The sequence below is a fragment of the Prinia subflava genome, chromosome 4, assembly GCF_021018805.1.
Source record: "Prinia subflava isolate CZ2003 ecotype Zambia chromosome 4, Cam_Psub_1.2, whole genome shotgun sequence".
NCBI lineage: Eukaryota > Metazoa > Chordata > Aves > Passeriformes > Cisticolidae > Prinia > Prinia subflava.
The window spans coordinates 59074962-59099744 of NC_086250.1; the positions used below are offsets into that span (position 1 = coordinate 59074962).

General features: G+C 36.4%; 1 protein-coding gene across 2 annotated transcripts in view; it reads right to left on the minus strand.

Annotated features, from left to right (window-relative positions):
- The window catches only part of CPNE8 (copine 8), a 76406-nt gene that overhangs the window by 22543 nt on the left and 29080 nt on the right, over positions 1-24783 (minus strand). For both annotated transcript variants that reach the window (XR_010080304.1, XM_063396845.1), the window contains exons 5-12: positions 24521-24560; positions 23675-23751; positions 18192-18255; positions 15421-15524; positions 13473-13577; positions 10184-10225; positions 4547-4622; positions 1860-1913 (exon numbers count right to left, since the gene is read on the minus strand). Coding sequence is in view for 1 of the 2 variants with exons in the window: in XM_063396845.1 (XP_063252915.1) it covers positions 1860-1913; positions 4547-4622; positions 10184-10225; positions 13473-13577; positions 15421-15524; positions 18192-18255; positions 23675-23751; positions 24521-24560 (562 nt within the window). In the remaining variant the exon portion in view is untranslated. The remainder of the gene's footprint in view (positions 1-1859; positions 1914-4546; positions 4623-10183; positions 10226-13472; positions 13578-15420; positions 15525-18191; positions 18256-23674; positions 23752-24520; positions 24561-24783) is intronic.

The window sequence follows — 24783 nt, forward strand, 5'->3', positions numbered from 1 at the left end:
AGATGGTTATCCTGTTCCTAATTAATTTAAGCAAGGATTTTCACTGCATCTGATCTTAAAAGTCCCAAAATGGAAATAAACTACTCCCAATGTGGCCAAAGTATTTACTTATCAATGCTTCAAGTTTCATGCACTGAATTTTTTATTTCCTTACTAGGCTTTGCTTAAAACTAACCATATATTCTGAAACACTTCTGCCTAGTATGTAAATTGACTGTCTGAATTTAAAATAACCCCTTAAGTAATAATAAATTCAGATGTGCACACTATGCACATAGTCCTTAAATGCTGTAGTGAGATAGCAGTCAATGATTTATATCCACTGTAAGTTCTGCAGAATTCTACCTCCTATTAATGAAAATTATGATCTTGGTGCCTGGCTCCCAAATTTAAAAATTTGCACAGTAAAGAACATCTTGGGTAAATGACGAGGACAAGAAAAATAAAACTGCAGGCAAACACATAAGAAAGTGACCATGTGGAGAAGCAGAAGGGAACCCTGAAGGACTACTAGAAGTAAGGGCAAATGGGGACAGAGATTTGATAGCAAAAAGAATTTACAAAACCAACAGAGGAGAAGGAAAAAGAAAAGGTAAAGAAGGAAAAAGGAAAGAAAATGGCTAACAACTGTTCATTGGAAATTTTGATGAATTTGAAGTAAAGAAGACAGCTGATTTTGCCTGTTCAAACATGAGTAAAATATGTTTTTTCAAATGCAGACAGATACTTGTGAAGATGTTAAAGTATTTAAACCAAAATCAACACAAACATTGAATGTGAAAATACATTTTTTTGCCCTTCCAGATTTCATATCTAAAATTTTGAGCACACCTTTATCGCTGGTTGAAAAGAACCACTTCACATAATTTTCTAACTCACTAATTTAATGCAATAGAACTTGATTTTAACATGATAGATTTTAGTAAAAGGAGTATGTTAGCAAAGAATAAATTACCTCATGAATTAGATATTGCATGGTAAATTTTAACAGGCAAGCTGCTTCTGCCAATTTTTCATAATTTAAAGCAAAGGTAGAGAAATAAGTTTTTATTTTGTCACTGATAAGCACACTTAGACAAGAATGTAAGAATGTCAAAACATTCCTTCAAGGCTACTTTTCAGCATGAAAGTAGCCCTATTGACTTTAGTAGAACTGTTCATGTGGAAAAACCCCACATGGTGGATGTGTTTACAAAAAACATCTCTTACAACTGATTAGGTTTTCCAATATCACAATCCTCAACATTTATCTTCATTTTTTTGTAAATGATGTTCTGAACATCATGGATGCCAGGACATCAAAGCTTAGCAAGTGCTGAAGGGAAATATTTGCACTGCTATCAAATGGTTCATAAACATGAGAACAGAATATGGAATGCAAACCAAAAAAGAGAAATTCGCATCCCAAACAATACTAACAGATCTTTCAAAATAAATTTACAAAAGACCTGCTGGTAGTAAAAATTGTTGACTATTTTTGATTTAGCCATGACAAGCATACTAGCTTTTAACAATTCTAGCTCAGCAGGTAAATTTAAAAAGAAAATTTGTTTGTAAAAGTGCAGATATATTTCAGATAAAAATTAAAAAGTGTACAGTCTAATAGCTTCAAGTATTTGACTGAAATTTTGGTAGAGCTTATTTTGAAAACCACTGGCAACTTGACAGCACACTTGGACAAATTTTATATCACACTGTTCAAATTTTTAAAAATCTGAAAATAAATGCTATGTAAAAGTAAATAGTTTATTGTGGTCTTGATAGACAGTTCCGCTCGAATCCTGTTAAATTACAAGTCAACTACACTCTGTTAGAAGCAAGAATAAAAACATCCAGTAACATAAAATATATTTACTTACTGTTCCAGAATTAACATACTTTTTCTTTTTTCCTTTTTTCTTTGGATTTATTACCTAGAAACACAGATACAAACATTAAAGCAGTATGATCCAATATAAAGGTAAGTGTAAGGTATTTTCAGTGCAGAAAGTATTCTGTTTTAAGTGCATCCTGTTTACTGATGCATCTTAATGCTGCGACATGTGCATGTTGAAAACCAGTGAATTTAACTTCATGGTACTTGCCAGGTAAGCCAGTGCTGCTACTCACATTTGACAAATAAGGGATGGGGGCAACAGAGGTGAGAGCGTTCATTCTATCTGAGAGCTCAGTGAAACACTTTGAATTTTCACAAGATTCTGCCTTTTTCTGCATTCCTGATTGCAGTGTTTCAGTGTATGGTGTCACTGCTTTGTCACCTCAGAATGCATCTCTTCAATCCAGTTAATCTGTTTGCATCTGCTCTTCATGGCACCTGAGAAACATGAGAGTTGTTCTACTCCCAATTTCTATACTTGGTGCAATGACAGGATCTGGCTGACAGGAAGACTGGATTTAATGAAATAGGTAATTTCATGAAAATGTTGATGATCACCACCTGACTGGCATACAGGAGTTGGGGGTGCCTCAATGCACTCCCCATACCCAAGAATCCTCACGGAGCTGGACTAAAAGCATTAAACAGTTTTCTTGAAGGTCTGGAACCCATGCCTATGAAATTTCGCACTGTAGCCACCAATATTTTTTTTCCCTTCAGAATACCTACAAAAGGCAAGTCTCAGTTAATTTTGTTACCTACACATGAAAATGTACTCCTGCTTTTCCAGAAATGCACATGGAATTGGAAGCAAAACATTATTTTGCTAATTAGGTCATTCAACGATCTCCCATATATCTAGGAAATTCAATGCCTTATGGTTTGCTGCCAAGTTTTACTGTAAACTACTCACAGATGTTCTGCAAATGATAAGGAATGAAAACATTCCCAATTGAATTCTTAGTCACTTATCCGGTATAAAATATTTAAAGAATTTTGCCTGAAAATGGGCAAACTAATAATATTTGTCTTCCAAAGATTTTCTCTCCCAACCAAAATGAAATTACATTTAAAGATCTTATTCCTTGTACAACACAGAACAGCTGTGAAATGTAAGGCAGGAAGAGACAACTATGATTCGAGGTCTTCCCAAACAGGCTAAACAAGTGACTCACTCTTTTCCCCCACTTTGGTACACTGATGTTATACAGTAAATATTCTGCAAAGCTTTTGCTCTTTTACACGCTTATAAGCCTGTTGACACTTAAAAAATACCAAGTAACTCCTGCCCCTCCATTAACAGTGTCTGATGAGCAAAAAATTAAGCCTGTGTAAAGGTGGGAATTAAACAATGCAGTAATTCTTGTTGAACCCAAATCTTAGCCAGAAAGTGACTCCTGCTGACATTTGCCCAGAAGAGGAAGATGAAAGTAACAGGCTGCCTGTCTGCCCTGTGGCAGTTCACTCACTGCTCTCCAGAATTCAATGGTCAGGCCTGAATTAGCAGCATATTGCTTGCCAGCGGTCATTAAATGCCAAAGAGAAGATTCATTTGAACTTTCTGCTTCAGGTAACTTGACAATTGGCTTCTTAGGAATTGCAAGGAATTGCACTACAGCCTGAGGTGAAATATCATGGGAAACGAGGCACCTACTTGGGAGCAAAGATGAATTAAATGACAGTTTGTTTCTCTCCTATAATTTATAGTACTATAATTATTATAACATTTATGCAGGGACTTTTTTTCAAATTTCAGGTAACTTTAGTGATTAAACAACATTTTTTAGCCTCTAAAATGTTTTACATCTCTGCAGGAACCTAGAAAGCTATATGAATTATAATGAACCTATTAAAAAAAGCCCAATTGCAAAGAGGTGGCTTTAGCAAGGTTCCTAATCTTTAAATATGGGACACTCACTCAAACTTCTCTACCTGCCCTGGGTTAGTTTGTAAAAGCAAAACATTTGAAAAAGAATTTGCCTGGTATTTTTTGTTCTAATACTGTACAGACTAATGAAGTAGAAGCAGTGCCCAAGTATGGAGGACTGCAGAGTGGGGAGGCAAACACGAGCTGCTCAGGAAATGTACTCCGTTGCTGGGAGTATGATACTGACACTATATTCAAGAAACTGAAAAATTACTTAAAATGTTATGACAGAATATTCCTGGTAGGGTAGGATTCATGTCAGTGATACAACAGGAGAGGACATTTTCACTGCACCAAGTAATCTGTGTTATGACACTATTCACAGGCAACTACTGTAACTCTGGGGTTGATCTTGAATCTAAATAAGAAAAAAACATGGCTTTCTGTTATCTTTGTCCTACTCTGCACAGCGCACCATCTTTGCTTATCTTCAAAATAAAAGTGCAGCCCATAATTGGAGCACCCACCCTCCCTGCCTTCTTTAGTGCTCACCTAAGCCATTATATTTGTTACCACCTATATTAGGACTATGAAAATACTGAAGTTTAATGGCAGTAGTCTGAGACCAATTAAAGGATACCCTGAGGAATAACAAAGATCTGCACACCATACAGAAGCAAAAACCAAAGAGTTATATAGCCACACAGGCTTAACCACCACATTAGTGGCAATAATAGATTTTCATTGTTTTCAGTATTTTCTCATGTTTTTCCTGAGAGTGAGTAAATATTCATAATACTTACATCGTAAACATTGAACTGAGATTGCCCTCTCGACAACTCTCTGTAACTTGTAGTGAATTCTCCGATGAAATCATGGCTGTTTGGAAAGTAAGATTTTAAATCAAATGCACAACATTTAGGAATTTAAACATGTATTTTATCTACTAATGCAAAAAAGACACATGGCCAATATGAACTGACTCCCAAGAAACAAGTAATGGCAACAGATACAATCTGCTTAAAAATCTTTATTATTCCCTCTGTTTTGTGTTCATCCTATTAGTAATGCAAATTTAGAGTTGGGAAGTATTGGCTCAAATCTTTTTGATGGCTTTTGTTTAACTTAGCTGCACAATGAGGACTATGTTGTAAATCAGTGACTGACCCCAATGTAAGTTTACAAAATCTGAAAAAACAGAGCAGGATACAAAAGACTGTCACCATTTCCTCAGTGGATAACCACTGGCACCACTGACTCTGAACTGTGCATGAGGCTATGTGTGAGAAAGGGAGTTACTGAAAGCATGGAAGGAGTACCTTAAACCAGAAAAGACCAGCCCTCCCAATCCATGTAACACAACATTGAACTTCTAAGGGGAAGACCCAAAACTCATTTCAGCTCCTGTCTTCCCATCTGGCAACAGAACAGCAATCCACTGAGGCTACTCAGCTTATGGGATTACGGGAAAGCAAATCTTAAAAGTAAAGGAGTGGTTATCAAGCTTCTCCTTTCTAAATTCCATTCCTGCTTAGAGACTATATTTGGCACTTGTGTGCTGCCATTCATGTTTTAAAAACTGCTTTGTCAATGTATAACAGGGCTGGCACATTCCAAGGAGCCACTGTGAGCACAGTGGCCAGAGGGAGTTGCAGTGGGTAAAGCATCACTGAGGAAGGTGCCTGGGGTCTGGGAACTGAGGCACAGAAACCACAGGGCTGCCAGATGTGACTGAGCTGCAGATTTGTACCTCAGACAGGTACCTGGAATGGAAGAACTGCAGGGATCAGTGCCCCAGCCATCAGCTACACAACTCCCAGCAGTCACAAGCTCTGTTCCCATTCTCTGCTCTGCACAGCTGAACCTTCCCCACTGCTGCTCCAGATTTTTCCTGCCCTAAGAAAGCATTGTATTTCCTCTACACTCTGCCTCCACATCTGGTGACCTACGAAGCTAACTGTTTTACCTTCCTTCCAATGGTAAACTAAAATAGAAATTCAAATTTTTATGACTTTGTGACTTGCAAAACTTGCTTTTAAGAAATTCAGCACAATTCCAATTAAACTATAAATATTAAAAGCAAATTTAAATAAATCTGAATGTTGCGAGACAAAAAATGGAAACAATCCACAGCAACATGAAATTTCTCTCTTGCTTTATTCATAATGAAATTAAACAAAACAACCCCTCAAATATAAACCTCATTTTCTGAAATCAGCATGAATTCACAAAATATGTAAATCAAACAACTAAAAGGTTCAGTCATCATGCTACTAGAAAATAAGCAAAGCATAATGTAAGAAAGTTTGAGAAATATTGTATGTTAAAGATATTGCCCAGATTCAGAAGGGGCTACCTCACGTGAAACACTCTCCTTTCAGCTGGAAGATCATCAAATTGCTTCCAAAACAAAGACTTTCCTTAAGAAATGTATTTTGGAGGTATATCTCTACTTAAATGCTCTCCGGACTACAAGAACGATTTTAGCAGGGAACAGAGGAAGCCATCCACAAGGTGTATTTAACCTTGGGTAATCATGGCACTAGAGAAAAATATATATTGCTTAAAATGGAACTCTTCCATTTTGTAACAGTTTGAACCTTTTATTTTCAAATCAGGTTATATATTTTGAAGGCAGAAAATCAGATAGTTCGATGACTACCTACAAACATGCTGCAGCAAACAGGAAACATGAGCCATTCCAGACAGGACTGTCTCTGGGGAGCAAAAGAATCCGTACTGCTTAAACATAATTGCTTCTTTAATTCTGAGAGACACTGGAAGGCTTCCTTTCCCTATGGCTATATACAAACACTGACAAGACCTGAGCTAGAAAGATATGATTCCTCTGATGAATCATGTTAAAAAGGTATGGGCATACACAACCAGCCTCAGAGCCCTCTGCATTTAAAGGAGCACAACTTGGATCTTTAACACTCAATATTCAGGTGGATGTACATGCCACCACTAGGCTGGCTCTGAAGGCTGAGCATCTGTTGGACAAAATATGCCTTTGCCAGATGTATAAGTCATTAAGAAAATATTCTAATATTAATCATCACTCCTTATTAATCTCTGGATTGAGAATCCAAAGTACTTATCCTCTTTGCCTGCCTAACACCAAATTTTCCTAGACTTGGACTTTCATCCATGAGTGCCATATCAGAACACTGAATCAGAGAGTGTTAGCACACAGAATTATCACTTAAAGCCCATCTCCCTAAGTTTTCCCCTTCTAGACGTGTGTTTTGAAGTGCTGAAAATCATTTTCAAAATTGTATTTACTTTGAATTTTTTTGTTATCTAAAGGAAAAAACCAACAGAGGAAAGGACAATCATAATCAGAAAGATGTCAATGAGTAAGGAGAAAATGCAAGAATTTAAAAATCAACTATCTAGCTGAAAAAGGAAGACGAAGAACAAAAAATAAGCTGGAAGAGCTTAGAATCTGAAATTTAAAATCTCTATTGAAGTATTCATATTCTCAGATGAATGCTCCTGTGGTCCCAGGTTAGCACCACAATATTTACAGCTTTATAACTCAACTTTCTCTATGGAACAGATCATAAATGTCAGGACTGTGAAACAACTTTTGCAACACGTATGCTAAGTGATATTTTTTCCGAAATTAAATGAAAAAGCTTTCAGAGAGAACTAAAAACATCACAGTATTGCTGATGTGAAGTTGTCCACTATCTTATTTTTTCCTTCTGTTAGACCTGTCTGCAAGTGCTTCATATGTAAGGACACTCAATAAAAAACCTTAAAAATGTGGCTATCAAACAAGTGGGTTTGGCCCAAGAAACAAACCCAACTTCTGCAACTTCTTATAGCATCAAATTGTTTGGGGTTCATCACAGCTCTTAGAGGCGATAAAAGGAAACAGAACAAGTTGTTCACATTTTGACAGTTTTTGTGCAAAAACTGGTTTGACACAAAGAGATGTTTAATAATTAATAGTGCTAATGTTACCAAAGGCATATCTTACTTTTTGTCAGGAAGTTTTATGTGATGCTCAAAATGAAATAAAAGCTCTCTGATGATGATAATATGATAATGATATTACATGACAATTACTCTAACAGCATAATTTAGGAACATGAAGGAAGAAGCTCAACCCAAAGCACCATGGTACTATTTTTCAAAGCACAGTTAACACAGACTGGGGAAAAGGAGAAAAGATTTTTTTAGTCAAGACCCAGGAAGTCAAAATCAAGCCAAGTCCTGATTCAAATCAAGTATATGCACCATAACTTTGTCTTCCTGATTGCAGAACAGCCTGTAATATTCAGAACAACTCCCTTTGCTATCTAGAGAGCAGGCAATCTTTCAAAGAGTGGTCCTGCCCACTCTGCACATCTCTGGAACAAACAGATTCAGCATGGTGAGGTGCCCAGCTGGTGTAACAACAGCTCATAAAAACTGTCCATCACAAATGGAAATCAATACAAACTGAGGAACAGCAGAATTGTGCAAAAATTGTTAGAGTAACTCCTGAATGGGATTCATTTCAGATATACTCGGCAATGTCAAAGTTAAATTAGGCACTTAGGTTTTGCTATGATCACTACGTAAGTTTACAGGCACCACCAACTGGCAATTTATTCCAGGTAGGATGGATTCAATCAGACCATTTTCCCCTGTAAGCCACTGAAGTGGCTTAAATGATTAGTTCAATCAATTTGTCTGATTTTTGCATTGTCTAAAGTCACATGAGATGAGTGCTGTCTCATCTGTCAGGGGAATTTTATGTGTAAGAAGTCAGTGCTCAGTGTGCTTCTAAATTCAAAACAGACAGCAAAAAAATTACTATTAGAATAAAAAGGAGAACATGTAAATTGTATCCTTCACTTTTTGTTTTTTAGATATTAATTTTATAGGTATTTAGATTGTGATGTGAGCAAATGCAGATAATATTTGAAACTATTTGAGACTGGAGAGGCTAATGATTGCCTAAAATCTACAGTATGTTCAAGATTTCACTCAGATTTGCAGCTACTCAGCGTTATTTGTCAGATTTCCTCCTTTTCTTTTTAATCTTACAGATTTTGGATAAAGTGAGACAGCACATGGGGTTTGATACCATGATAAAATATAATCCTTATTTTTTATTAACTTGGCAATACAATTTAACTTTGTTAGCTTATTTTCAAAAAAATGTGGTTTATACACAAATATATAAAATTTTTAAGGATTTGTCAAATCTCATTGAGAAAAGAATGTAAATAAAAATTCTAACAAGGATGCAATGACTTTTTGCTAGTATGGCTTTTTAAATTTAAACATGTGTTTAAAACACACTTCTTTTAATTGCTAGAATATGTTATTTTGTCTCTCCAGGGAATATCTGATCAAGAAGGATGAATTTACACTGACAGGTATTCATAAAGGTTAAACATGAGATAAGAATGCTTGTACATCAACAGACTTCATGATGGAAACCCAAAAAGACAAAATTACAACCCAAGAAAGCTGAATAGGCTTTTGGATCTTGTCAGCAAGGCAATGAACAGTAGCACAGGATAAATTTGCCTACTGTGATTACAAGACGTTGCCACAGAAGCACAATATCATTATCTATAATACTAGAAGCAAATTGCATTGGTAGTGTGAAAGACATTACTGTAGAATAAATAATATGCTTTTAAAAATCAAAATGCAAGTGGATATCCATGTATTTTAAAATATAAATTAAGATTAATAGGAAATAATTAAGACAGATCAACTTAAAGGTAAATGGAAATATATTCAGTTCTAGTACCAAGATTTATGAATAAAATTTGTAATCAAAGTATTAAGATATAAGCACCAACATTTTTAAAAGAACAAGAGGTATCAACCCACTGTGTTAAAAACAATTATACCTTGTTTGTCAAAATAAAGGCGATTTGAAAGGCTCATTTCTTCAGAGAAAAATGTACAACCAGTACTCTGGGGTTCACAGCTCTTAAGAATAACAGATACCCCTCCTGAATTTAGCAATAGAAATTCCACATATAGTCCACTGTCCTCTTTCAAGGGGAGTTATACAAATCTCAGGCCTTCCAACTCCAGAGTTTACAATAATATTTAGATGAAGACAGGCATGGAAATGAATATTTAGACCCTATCTGAAATTAAGGTAATCAAGAGGTGGCTTCTACATTGCAATATTTAGGCTCCCATGAGTAGCCATTGCAGGCATGTGCATTTTATCATGTTCCATGGATAAATAACAGGTTTTAAACACAGGTTGGAAAAAGGCTAATGCATCACTGTTTACCACAACTGCAAAACACAGAGCTGTATCACAGCAGAATCCTTCCAGTAACTGTACCTCTAAATATTGACAAATAACTAACTTTCTCTAATATTATGCTGGACACTAAATATTCATATATTTTAAATTGTGTATAAACATGCAGGAATAATGCTTAAGTTTAACAGAAATAAGATCTTACCTTCCATCTCTATCCCAGTCATATACTTCTACTTTAATTGTCCTAAAATAAAAAGAAACAAAACAACAACACAACCCTATTAAAATGTTAAGTATGTACCCGGACTGCTTTTAAGATTAATAGCATAGGGGTGCATCAATTGTGCCGAATCCAAAAGGCAGAGTTTTTCAGTCATTTCTCATGGGGCAGCAAATAGCCTGTCAGGTAACACAACACATCTTCATAAATCAATAGCTAAATAGAGTGGAAGCTAAGGAAACAATTAAACACACTGGAAGTTTAACCAATATATTTTTATATGCTGATGCTCTGAATTTTCTGTGGTTTTTAAAATAAATGATTCTTTAAACCTTAAAATATCAAAGTTTTTAAGAACTTTCCTTATGAGTAAAGTGATCCCTTGAGGACAGCTCTAACCTTGCTTCAAGGATGACTGGGAAACAGATAAAAATGAAAAAGCAGACATTTCCTGAGTAAAGATCAATCATATTTCACATACTTAGTTCAAGAGTGGATTTCTTAAAATGCAAATACTACAGAGCGTATTATCATCAACATCCCTGATGAAACAGGAAAGATATACGAGTCTAGAGATAGTATATAGCTTTATTCATCTCCTTTTACTGCAGAAAGTGTATCTGTGTAAGCAAATCCAACTATCACTAACAGTGAATCCTATTTGGCCTAAAATTAACTGAACATGAGATAGAAAAATAACACCTCCAGACCTCCTGTATTTTAAGAAACAACTTAACTTACTTTTATTTTTCAGAACAGTTTCACATGAAATGAAGTAATGAGGGTTGTTTTATTAATAGAGCGGACAGGAATCTAAGCAATTACTTTATAATATGCTTCCGTGGAAACTGCTCCTCATTCTTCCAATTACATAGAGTCAAATATATATTGATTAGTTTTCTTTACTAAGAAGAGACTCGTTGAGGATAAAGCTGAGCAACAGCTGATGTTATATACAATATAATATCAGGTAATTCACACCTGAATGTTTTTCCACATTTTTTATATTCTAAAATAGGTAAAGGAAGAGTTGGTTTGTCTGCAGGTATCTCTTTTCAACTCAAATTTAAAGGTTCCCAACCACACCATTTTTTACATTTTATAGCTCTTGCAAAATTCAGGTTGGATTTAAGTCACCTTACAATGAAAACTGATTAAAGTGGAAGTTGTTCTGCAAAACAAAGTGAAAAGCAACTCCAAACCTCTTTTATCACATCAAGTATTTCAACCTTCAAAGGAAACTACTTTCACCTTCAGAAGAATTCAGAAAAAAAAGACAGTATCAACTTTTTTTCCCTAGACAACCATTATTTTACTTATGTTTCAAAACCTGCTATGACAGACAGAACACACCACTAAGTTAAGATTTACGTAAGGTTTAGTGGGATTCAAGTTTTGAATTGTCTTACAAATCTGTGTTCAAATAGCAAAATCATGTCAGTGAGGAAACTGGGATTATTAAAATAAATTATTAAGAATATCAAGATAAATTCCTGAGAAGGATCTTCAGACAGGTAACTGAAGTAAGAGCAATTCATCCTTGAATAAAGCTCCTCTCTACTGAAATTTATTTCATATTAAAGGATTAATTACAGATCTTGACTTTTATCTATTTTGCATGATATGTAAGATATTAAAAGACCTTTCCAATTTTCATATACTGAAATTTAACCTTTATAGTAAAGGACACAGTTTACAGGATGGGTTTCCTATTTTAATATTTTAAAAAAAGCACTTTAATCTAAAAATAATCAAGGTTAGAGATGGGTATCTCTGTTTTAAAACTTTTACCCAGAAAATAACTGTAAGTGCCTTTTGAGAGCTCATACTAAGAGAAAGAACAAAGACATTAGACACTAAGTAGTACTGCAGTACTGAAATGCCATTCCTCTGATGTCGGAAAACACTGTATAATTGCATAGTTTGAGAAAAATGAAGCAAATCCTGATCATTCCATAATTAAAACATTGACAGAGTACACTCAGCAGCATGCAGTAGCTGAAAATTTAGTCTCCCCAACACCAGAATAAACATTTACTGTAACTATTTTTACTAATGACATTACTCCCATCTTTCACATCTATCACAGAACCCAGAGCACCCAAATGTTATCTGCGAAACTATCACCATCTCAAAGAGACCTTTGGGGTTTGTGTTTTTATGTATTACCATGTGGAAGTTAGGAAGTTCATCCTTACCTTTAGAAAGAAAGGGGTTCTAATTAAAAAACCCCAAACCTCCGAAGGCTTTTCTGGACTATCAGTAGGTTAATCTCAATTAAAATGACAGCTAATGACTACTTCTTAACATTTGAAGCATGATTGCTGAATGCAGGACTATGAAGTTTCATGGAGCCTTTATTCACTGAGCCTTTATTCACTTTAAACATTATGTTGAAAGCAGGTCAACAGTAGATACACAACAATAATTTAAGGAGTACTATTACACTTTCAAGTTCCCTTAATTTGGAATGCTGGAGTTATTTCAGTATGCCTGCACCACAACATCTTTTCTAATTATTGTGAAAACTTTTTTCTTTAATATGATAAACAGTGCAGTGTCCAGAGACTAGCTTAATGAATACTATTCTGCTTATGCATTATACACATTAACCCAAATACAAGTAAAAAATTCTCCTTGAATATGCTCATTACAAAATTGCTTCATTTTTATTGCATCTAAGTGAAAGACTAACCAATATGGCCATTTTTAAGGAGTCTAAAAATACCCACTTCCAATGAAACTACTGTTAATTAAAAACATGGTATTATTACCATGTAAAGATAAGATCCTTTTGCACAGCACCACTGAAAACTTCAAATCTGCAGATGACTAACTTCTGTGTTTCTCATCTACTGATCTATGTATTTTAAAGGCTTTCATTTATCAGCATCTTCTGACATTGCATTGTCACCCAAGGAAAACAGATCATCATTGTTTTTCATTGAAACATTAAAAAATACTTGTGTACACTTGTCACAGAGACCATGCCTTAAATTAGTCTTTTCTTTCTGTTTCTAATTCACATCATGGAGAGTAAAGATTTTTTTCCAGAAAACACCACTAGCATTTCCTACAGATTTAGTGTATTTGCCTTATTTTTCTAAATTCTTTAATGTGATGGATGGTTTTGAACACCTATTATCCTTTCAAGATGTGGATTAAATAACACTAGGGGCTAGACTGCATAGAAAAAGTTACATACCAAAGAAGACACAAGTTTAGGGATAAAAGAAATGTATATGCTAAAAAACCTTAAGCTACAGCTTACCGGTCATAGTCTCCATTACACAGTGCTCTGACAGAGATCTTGAATGCCTGCCACACAGGATTTAATGTATTTTTTACAACTTCTGTTTTGTGGCAGATTGTAAAACTGTAATTAAAACAAAAAAATAAAGACATATTTTGTATTTATATACTTTTTGTGTCATCAAAGATGGAATTAAAAGAGCTGTAATCATTCATCCATACAATGTCCATATAAAATGTAAGGTAAGAAAAAAAGACATGGTGAAATTAGAAGGAAGGAAAGTCTGAAGAGATCCACTGGAGAGAGATTACAGACTCTGCTAGCTAAACAATTTTAAATTTAAAACGCTTTTACCCAAAACTTCAACTGGACCTATAACCATTCAGTGAATAAATATTTCAGGGAAGAGTAGTTTGCATCTCACTTGTTTAAACAGACCTTGTAAATGCAGGAATTAATCACAGATCCAGAAAGAAAGTGATCTTGTGAGGATCTGACTCTTGCTTACAGATTAAGAAACTGAGCTAAGGGAATGATGGCTTTCAGATTCTTATTGTCTATTTTATGTCCACGATTTTTTAACCAGGGCTGTCTTAGGTAAAAGAGATAAACCTCTGTAAGATTCCATGGTCACCTTATCTCATGAACCATATTAGCACATTCTGCTTTCTCTAAATGATGCAAAATTAAAATATCTCTTTTGAATCACCATCTTGGGGACTAAACTGTTCAAAAGAAAACAAGAGACAAGGTCACTGGTGAAATCATTGATGAATTTCTTCATCCAGTTGCAACTAAAGTTATCCTTTGAGGGAATATCCTCCTTGCACCCCAAAACCCTACCCTTTTTCCTGGCTATGATTCAGAAGATGTGCCTAAAGCAAAAAAAAAACAAACAAAACCAAACAAAAACCAAAAAAAGGAATCGTCCTTCTGCCACGGGTGCAGATGTACTGCCCCAACATCCTGCTGGATTCAGGAGACCCATAAAGCATCACTGGCTCAACACTCATCCCTTAGAAGGAAATGGGAAAGAACAGCACCCAAGGCCAGGAGAGGCTGTGTGTACCAGCACCCCCAGTAATACCCAGACAAAGTCCCCCAGTGATCTTAATGCCACTCACAAAGGTGCCATAACTCCTCCAGGCTTGCAGTTTTACATATGCAGTGTTTACTCAGGAAACTGTCCCTGTAATCTGCCTCCAAGTGAAAAAGAGCAGGTAACAGCCACACACACCCATACACAGATTTATGTTAACAACAGTTCCACTTAAGCTTCTCAGACTACAGAAAAAAGTAGTAGCATACACCTCTAGCCTTTGGTTTGATATATGTTAGACGTGAGGACTTCCAGTTTCCAAGAAATCTTAACCTGCCAGTAGAGCCCCACAGAGTGTTGTGTTGACCATTGCATGCCAAGGCTTAGCAGTGGAACAGAAGAGATCAGTCTACTTCAACAAACTAAAGCATGAATGTAGCAAACAGCCATTTGTAAAAAAAAAAATAAAAAAATTCTATTTTCGGGATTTTTAAATTCAATTTCATAGAACGCTGTCAAAAAGATAAAAGATATTTCCTAATTTAAATTTGCAGTATAAAATATTTTTATCTAACAATTTCTAAGTATTAGCATATTTTGCAGCTACAGTTTTCTTTGAGAATTCTATTTAATTTAAATGCATACTACATCTTAGCAAAAGTAACACTATTTAACTACTTTACTACAATTAACTGTCATAGTGCTCTATATTTATGACATTTACCTCTTAAAACTCTAAATTGCAGTATTTGATCAATTTGTTGCAATAGTTTTATTCCTATACTGCACATGACAATCTGAAATACAGCAAACATTATAAAAGAAACACAGCTTAATCTGAAAAATATAAAAAAATGAAAACTATATTATTTGTAAATAATTAAGTTGCCCAATGATTAGCAGCAAAAAAACTCAACAGGCACCTACCTGCCATCCTCATTGCTTCGATGGAATACAAGGAAAGGATCAGATTTCCCAAAGAAGTCCTTCTTGTCTAGCTTGTTTGCACAAAATTGCATTAAAACTGAATCCTGAAATGGGTAATAAAGAAAAATTACAGATATCATGCAGTCTACTACTACTACTACAAAAAAAAAAACCCTACTAAACTCTACAAATAGAAAACAAAATAAATGGGGGTATCTGTCTTCTAAATGCCCTCTACATATTCACATTTGTGCAATGTCTTCATAGTGCAGTTTAAATGGCTGGAACTAAGCATTCCTTTGTAGGAAGGAAAAGAAAAAGAACAATTTTCTATGCTAAAATGGCTCAGGAGTTTTTAAGGATTTCCTGACATCCCAAACTGCATTCTGAAAGAAACAGATGCACAGGCAAGGAAAGTATATTAGAATTAATTTTAAAAACTCCAGTCAGGCATGACCCAACCTCATTTCTTCAGTCACTTAGACCTGTTGTTATCTGCTCCTACTGCCTGTCAAGCAAATGGCTGCTGGCTCTTAAGAGTCTGGAACCTTCAAGAAAATGAGTCTGAAATGTACCAAGTACATCCAACCTGTCAACAAATAAGGAGAAAAGTTTCTTTGCTGTGATCAGGCAAACTGAAAGTCACACAGGTCATATCTTTTGCGTAAGTCAAGAATGAGAAAAGGATTATAAATGCAAAGATAAACCTGCAGACTCGCCAGCTAACTGGGGCAGGGCCTGCTGGAGACTGTTCCATAAACAGGCCTGGAGGTGCAACAGCAACGAGAGGATGATGACAGAAAATGTGGGCTTACCACTGAGTGGGGCAGAGGACCAGGTGACAAAGGACATTGCAAGGTCCATGTTTCTCATAGCTTTCTGTGTCTTGGTCTTACTGCTAAGATTTGGCTTCAAGACTCTTAGAAATCTGAGACCCAGACCTGAGAAAGTCCGGAACAAGGGTAACTTGCATTTGGTAGAGGACCACAAAAGATAACATTTAAAACAGACCAGACATTACAGAGGTCCATGGGACTTGGTAGGATGCCCCTCAAAGTGCTGATGGAGTTGGCTAATATCACTGTGGGGCTACTTTCAGTTAACTCTATAAAGTTGTGATGTTCAGGGGAAGTTCTCCTGTCTCTGAGAAAGGGCAATAGGATCCAAGCCAGTTTTATCTCAATCCCTGAGATGATAGAGCAAATAAACCTGGAAAACCTATGTAAACACATGAAAAAGACAAAGATGGCTATGAGACATCAGCAGGGATTTACAAAGGGGAAATTAATGCCTGATCCACTGGAAGAATTTCCTCACAAAATGAGTGGCTGAGAGGAGCCTAGTGGACATTGTTTATTCTTCACCTTAGCATGGCCTTATACACTGTGTCCCATAAATCCTTGTTCACAAACCAATGAATTATAGACTAGATAACTGGACAGGAGGGACACTGAAAAATGGCTGAACTGATGGGCTTCAAAGGGTTGTATTGAGTGGCACAAAGTCCACCTGGGACCAGTCACTAGCAGTGCAGCTGAGACATCAAAAATGGGCCAAGAATGTTGAACATCTTCATTAATGACCTGGATGATGGACAGAGTAGACCTTCTGCAAGTTTGAAAACAATACAAAACTAGAACTAGCAGTTTATACAACAGATGGTTGCCCTGTCTTTTAGAGACATCTGTACAGGCTGGAAAAACAAACCAATATGAACCTCATGAAGTTCAACAGAGCAAAATGCCAGGTACTGCACTTGGAGGGGAATAACCCTATGCACCCATACAGGCTGCAGGTCAAACAGCTGGAAAGCAGCTTGGCAGAAGAGGACTGAAGGGCCTTGGTGGACCCCAAGTTGATTAAAGTGCCCTTGGCAGCAAAGGCCAACAGCCTGCTGGGCTACATTAGTAAGAGTGCTGACAGAAAGTTGAAGGAAGTGACTCGGCTCTGGTGAGGCCACTCCTGAAGTAATGTTCATTCCTGGAGTACTGTTCTAGGCTCCCCAGTACAAGGAAGACACAAAAATGATGAAGCAATTCCACAAAAAGCATCACTAAAATGATTAAGGGATTGGAGCCTCTCTCATCTGAGGATAGGCAGAGAGAGCTGAAATTATTGCCTGGAAAACAGAAGGCTTATCAAGCTGTGTAAGTACGTAATATTATGGAATAAACAGCCTAGGGTTAGTGGCATCCAGTGGGAGAAAAGATGGCAATACGTACATACCTGAAATGTGAGAAATTCCACCTAAATATAAGGAAAAGCCTTTTTACTCTGGGTGTGCTGAAAAGCTGTAACAGAGAGATTGTGGAGATTGCTTGGACTCAAAACCCAGCTACACAGAGCCCTGAGTTAACTTGCCCTAAGAAGAGCAGGAGTATTGGCTAGACAATCTTCCAAGGTCTTTTCCAGCCTCAACAATTCAGTGATTCCAAAACTCATTGACATTCTGAATATGAGCTGTAAAAATTTGGATAAAGTACAAAAATTCAGAAGTTCAAGTATGTGACAGCTGCTGAGACATTGCAAGAGACTGAGAGAGTGAGGACATGAAGGAGCATTAGAGAGAATGCAAGAGATACTGAGCTTTGGCTTCTGTTTCTTTCTGCTTCTTCTCTCTACAACTAAGAGCAACTTAAAGGAAAACAGTATTCTAACTTCTTTCATAAATCACTAAATGCAAATTTATAAGTTATACCATTAACAATCCAGTCCAGTTTAACTTACAAAATAATTTCATTTTATTTTTGAAATGCAATGAGCACACTTACTCTGCAACACCCTAGTTCCTCTGCTGTTACTATGACCGTTCCACACTTCTTCCCAGGAATTCCCCTGCAAGAAAACAAAACCACATCAGCTAGATTCCTTAATAAAGAGTTACAACTGACACAGAGAGCACAAGGTAAGTTTTCAAGTCACACAGCTGATGGCATGCAATTCAGTTTCCCTTTGCTGCCACTAGTCCTGTGTAAGAAAGTTGGTTTATCCTAAGTGAGCTAGGAAATGAGTCACATATTATTCTAAATAACAAGAAACAAATCAGTTTTGATATTAAAGGAAACAGCATTAAAAGTTTAAATAGGTTGAAATAGTACCAGAATTCTACTGTCTACCCTCCCATCTAAGGGAGATGGGAGGGTAGACAGTAGCATTCCCTCTAAGGGAAACATCAATATGTTTCCCTTAGAGATTTGTGAAACTCTACAACTCTACAACTGATTTGTGAAGAACATCCTATTGTAAATTTTACTTAAACAAAATACCTAAAATATAGCTAAAAGTAAACACCAGCATTTTTTATATTTATTCTGAAATGTCTATGAAGACACATAATCTCACCATCATATCTGATACAGGAGTTACAAAATAAATTACTATTTGTCCAGATAGCAATTAAAAACGTATGCTGCAACACCAGAAAGCCCAAAACAGTTCCTCAGCATAAAAAGCAGCAGAGAAACAGAAAATCCACACATAATCTGATGTATTCAGTACCAGCAGCCTTTTGGGGGGGACACACTCAACACAGAAGGCCATGGGCCTTATACAAGGACAATATTAACATGATTGTTGATAGAGGTGAAATACTTCATCAAGATTAGCACAGGATTTCCCTGTAGAATAAAAAGTTGTCATTATTCAGCAACTCTGAATAATAAATTCTGAAAAACTCTACCAAATTACTTGTACAGTCTTTGATGCTATTAAATACAAACTTCATATGCTTAAGTCCACATGCATGAAAATAGTACTGGACCATTTGCAGACACTAAAGAGTTTATTCCCTTACAAATTCCCTTACAAATCATTCATTAAGAAAAATCCTTAAATGTAAAGTAAGCACCCTGACAAAAACTTCAGTGGTCACAGATCAGGCAAATGGAACAAGCTTTAACTAGCAATATTGCCTGTAAGAAAATAATAAAATAATTTCAAACTGGTCAAAATTTCAAGTACGAAAAAAATTAATTACATAGAGATTCATCATTACAGACTAGTCTTTCCCATTGCCTGAGAAATACTGACTAATACTATGTTGAAGACAAGCATGTAAGAGTTCTCCCATTTAAATCCAGAATGCAATGCCATTGTCCATCTTCCTTAGCTGGTAGTGAGCTACCCTGGAACAGGTTCTATCACACTGAAATTACAATAGGAAATTTATGTTCAGGCAACTAGTTTCTCAGGGTTTCTCTGGGAAGAATTACAGATCAGGTTTTGTGGGATAATAATCAGTAGGTAGGTAGGTAGGTAGGTAGACAGACAGAGATTATCTGTAATCTGTATTGAATAACTGCAGTCAACTCCCCCATTCAGGGCCAGTTATCTGAAACTCAGATATAGAAAATGTGCCAGTCTAAGTGTGAACAGAGTGCAAACTGAATAAAGTAAAATAAAATGTGAAAATCTACATTTCAGTTGGTCCTACTGGCTTGAGAGTCCAGAACATGTAGGTTTCTCCTAGTGAGAAACCTCTTTTTGGACAGTATTTGAAGAAGAAGGTAATTTCATCATTAGAAGAATAGAACAGACAACCATTATCAAATGGAAGGTTTTTAACAATACCTGTATGTCTAGATAAGATACAGGCTTGAAAAGTAATTACTGTCTCCTTAGAAGAAATGGTTTCAAAATTTCGACACCACATCTGCAGCACAAGAGAAGTTTAAAAGGACACTCAAGAGTATTTAGGTTTTAACAAGGACTGAAAGGAGGACCTTTACAGAGTCTGTGGAAAAGATGACAATCTATGTAGAAATTCAAATCTAAGAGTTGAAAAAGAGCCTCCAATTTTGCAAGCTGGAATTGCAATGAGGCAGAGGATGGAACATTTCTTAGGTCATTCAAAATTTTAGAGTCTTATCCCAGAATTCACAGAGCCTAGCTCTCTGACAGTCACATCCACAGATAAAAGGAGAGGACAAATATATATACAGGAAGTCAGCTCAGGTGTTTTTCTATCAGTTATGTTCACAGCCAGATGACAAGAGAAAGAACTTCACATAATAGGCCAGCTGGCTCCAGTACAGCCTCATTAGCTGGCAATGGCACTCAGATGTGAGTAACTAGCATAGAACACTCATTAAGCTTTCCAATGGCCCTATCTCCTCATCAAAGGGAATCCCTACAGGAATGCACTTAGCAGATCCTGAAAAAAAACATTGCTCAGAGTTATAAATGTGGCTAGCATCTTCTCTCTAGGAAGACAGAACATGCAAAGGTCTAATTGTGGATAATGCCTGAGCAGGTGACACCCTCTTGAGAGAAAAAGGAAACCATGCCATTTCTGGAAATAGATGTATCTGCACATTATCCTTCCATGCCAATACAGCTGGAACATGCAAGGCAAGTCAGAGTAAATCTTACACATGGAGCTCGTCTTGAGAAGGCATTTAATGAATCTAGTAACCCAACATGTAAAGAGAACAAACATTACTGTTAAAATGCCACGTTATCCATTTTACCTTCTTTGAGTTACTACAATTATTTTCCAATAGAAATTATCCAAAACAAATGTTCACATCTGTCCCTGGACAGTCTGTAAAATAAAGTGCAACACTAAAGCATGTTCTTGAACAAAAAATGCTCACTGTCACAAGGATAACAGGCTACCACACTCCAATACTGGGAGCAAGACCTTCCTGTGACAGACTGCATAAAATTCCAAGTCCTTAATGGTACCAGAAACAGTGAAGGAGGTTCAGGGGACAATCTCACAACTGCCAAGAAATATTGTCAGGTTCATGCCTCAGAGGTGTCATCCACTTGTGCTTGTAACACCAATGAAACTGCAAGGCATGCATGCAATGTAGGCAATCAAAAATGTGAATTGTGTACCCTCACTTTTGTACTTGCCATGAATTCAAGGTGTGTTTCAGCATTCCTGCCTGACCACAGTAATGGTGACCCTCTAGGCTTGAGATGTTTAACTCTGAGGAAGGACAAGACTTGTAGACTTCCTAAGGGAACTTTCCCTGATGATACACAATCTGACTTGAAGCTGCACAGCTCACGGCAGCCATGGAGTCCTGAGTTGTGTAAGACTTTTGTAAATGCCCGAAGTAGATAGAGCAGAAGAAATAAGCTTCAAGTCTTTCTGATTTTCATTTTGAAGAATATCAGAGCTTACTTGAATGCCAATCAGAGAATGGAATTCAAGCTTCTCAAACTGCTTAAGTATAAAAAGTGCTAGTTCTGTAGGGTAGCTGATTGGGACTAAAACAGCATCAAGCATTCTCTCCTTTGTACATCCATTGGCAGAGAAATGAAGAGGGAAAATGTTAATGAACTTCAGAAATATGGTGAAAAGATAAAGCTCTCTTAACTTATACATCATAAACAGCATTCATGTTATGAGAATGCAGACTTGACTTCATAAAAAGAACAGTAAATTCAAAGCAGTAAATATCCCTACAAAGGGAAGACAGGCAATATTGTCAATTCAGTTCTCATTGTTTGAATATTAAGAGACATTAAACACACATCTATAAGCAAATAATCCTGAAATGCAATGCAATAGTTTAATGAGTAACAGAAATGTCTCCTAGACACCCAGATATCCAGACTTCAGAGAGTACAGAATGGACCATCTTTCAGGCATAGCTGTCAACTCAAAGCACTGTCAAAAGCACCAATGACAAAATAAAACAGGGACACTACAAAGAACTGATAAAAAGTCAAACACCCTCTCATTAACATGTGTATACTCACATGTTGGGTTCTATTAGTAACTACCATACAAGAGAGTATCAGAATCTAGACCTGAGAAATGCTGGTTCACCCAAGAGCAAATACATTACACAGGCCAACACAACTGTGAAGTAAGACCTTTTTTCCACAGAATCTTCCCTGATATTTTTTCTTTTCTCACAGACAATTTCAAACTTTAAACTTCATCAGTTACTCATTTCAGATTTCATTTAACCTGTACCAAATGCTAAACTGCTGAATTGATGCCTTTATAATCTACATGTTCAAAATAAATTTCAGAAATTTTCTCAAAAAACCCCATGTACTACACTGAATAATTTACTAGTTGAGGACAGAAACAAATTTGAAGACCCTCAATAAGTCAGGTAAGAGTCATCTTACTAAATTTAAGTGCCTTCAAAGTCAGCACTTTTTCTGACCAAGTGACCACAGGTTTCCAGCAGAATAAACTGACAACCAGTCAGCCCAGCCCATGGAGTTGTGACAGTGCAATTCCCTGTGGCAGCTAGCATGAGCAAGGCCTAGACACTGAAAAGTCAGTGAGCTGCTGTTTTAGTAGAGGTAAACAAAATAGGGCCAACCTCCTGCCCCAAGTGACAAGACAGTATTTCTGTGCTCAAACTGTGCAGCCAAGTCCAGAGGTTTTCAGTCAAGAACTAAAAACATGTCCAGAACAAGCAAAGACTGCGTGTTGTCATCTCACGGTGCAGGGGCTCTGGTTCTGCTGGGACAGCCCTGGAGCTGGGCAGGGATTGTTTTCTTAATCGTGATACTGGAGCTCCCCTGCCTGTGCCTTGTATCTCTGTGACTTTTTAAGTGTCTGGAGATGAGTTTCCACAAGCTGGTGACTCTCCTGGGATGGATCTGAAAGCAGATGGGGTAAAGTATCTGGGCTCCCCCACCTACCCCCACCACCATTGGGACACTCTTCTCATTTGTTTGCAGACAATCTTTTTAATCACATAACGTAACAAAACTTTTCTATTATGACACTTACTGGACTGATCCTCAAGGTTATTTCCTAGACATGTTTTTAAAAGTTTAATATCCAGAATGGGATTAAGGAGAGAATCACAAAATACTGTTGTCTAATAGCCACAATATTTGCTGATGTTAATAATTTTGTGTGATTGTATTATAAATCTGATAGCCTGGTCAGCTGATCCTTCACTGTTTCTTAGTGAAGGTTTTTTTACAGGAACTCAAATGCTTGAACAAAAAGTAACAGAAGTTTTATGATGTGCTAACTTGCAAATTAAAAAACATTTTTTAGATTAGTATACTCAAGCTGTTTCTAATGCAGGATGTAACAAGGTTGACAAAAATTTTAGATTAGTCAATTCCTTTGCTAATTGTCCAAAATGAAACCTGAATTATCATAGCCTATATAAAGAAAGATTTCTACTGCATGTAACAATTTACTCTCTCTTAAAAGCCATTTCTGTCAATTCTGTATATCAAGATATCCCACAGCAAAAAAGCTCCACAAGTCCTGCCTGATGCAGCAGTATGCATTCATCCAACATTCCAGAATACTTACACAATTGATTTTTCCAGTCTGCTCCCCTGTGATCCCACTATTTCTCCCAGTGTACAAAACATCTGCCCTAAAAAATCCTGAAAAGCAAACACAGAAAAACTCAGAATTTGTATTTCAGACAAGGAAATTTGGTTTCCAATTTATCTGAGCTGCTCCCCACTGAACAACAGGTTCTGCTGATCACCACATCTTAGTAATAACTATGCAATAATGAATCATAAACAGACTCACTACCACCTATTTGACATAACAGTAGGTTACAATTACAGATGTAATTCTAAGGCACTACACAATCACTACAGGGAGGCTGCAATTGGAGATCAATGGCTGAAAGCCTCATCTTTTCACTGTCAAGCACACACACAGCATTCCTTCTACTATGCTCTTTTCCTTTGCTCCAGGTTCTTGAAGGTTCTCTTACCAAAGTCTTCCTGTATTTATTTTTAAAGAAAATCACTGAGAAGTCTCTGAATTCTACTCTTGCATTCTCTAAAATTTACAGTTACTATTTCATCACTCCCACTTCAAGACAACAGGAGTATAAAAAGGTTTCTTCCAATATTAAGACACAATCAAAACATGCTTCAGTTTTAGTACCCAAAAAAGTATCAACAGATTGCAGCATACTACATGTCTGGAAAGGTATACATGCATGGTCAAATATGCCTTTTGCAAGAGAAATGTCCCATTAAAATTTTACTCATTAGCATTATATGTTTTCACTCATAGCACAAACTGTATTTGCCTCTATGTATCTGATATTACTTACAGTCCAAACAAAATAAACATACTTAAGAACTGTAAGCATTTTAGCACAAGAAATTATAATAGTGAGGAAGAACTTACGTGTTTTGACAGGTTAGGACTCTTTGAGTCAACATCATAGCTGAGGGGAAAAAAAAAGAAATTTTCTATCAGAGTTGCCAGATGGCATATCTGAGGACAATCATGTACAGAAACAAAAATCAAACAATTCTTTCACCTATTGCCATGTGTGAAATTTACACAAATAGTTTCATGAATGGAAGTCTATCAGTAAGGAAGACAAATTGAGTCATCACATATTATAGGACTATGGTTCACCAGCTATTTGAAATAAAATAATTTTC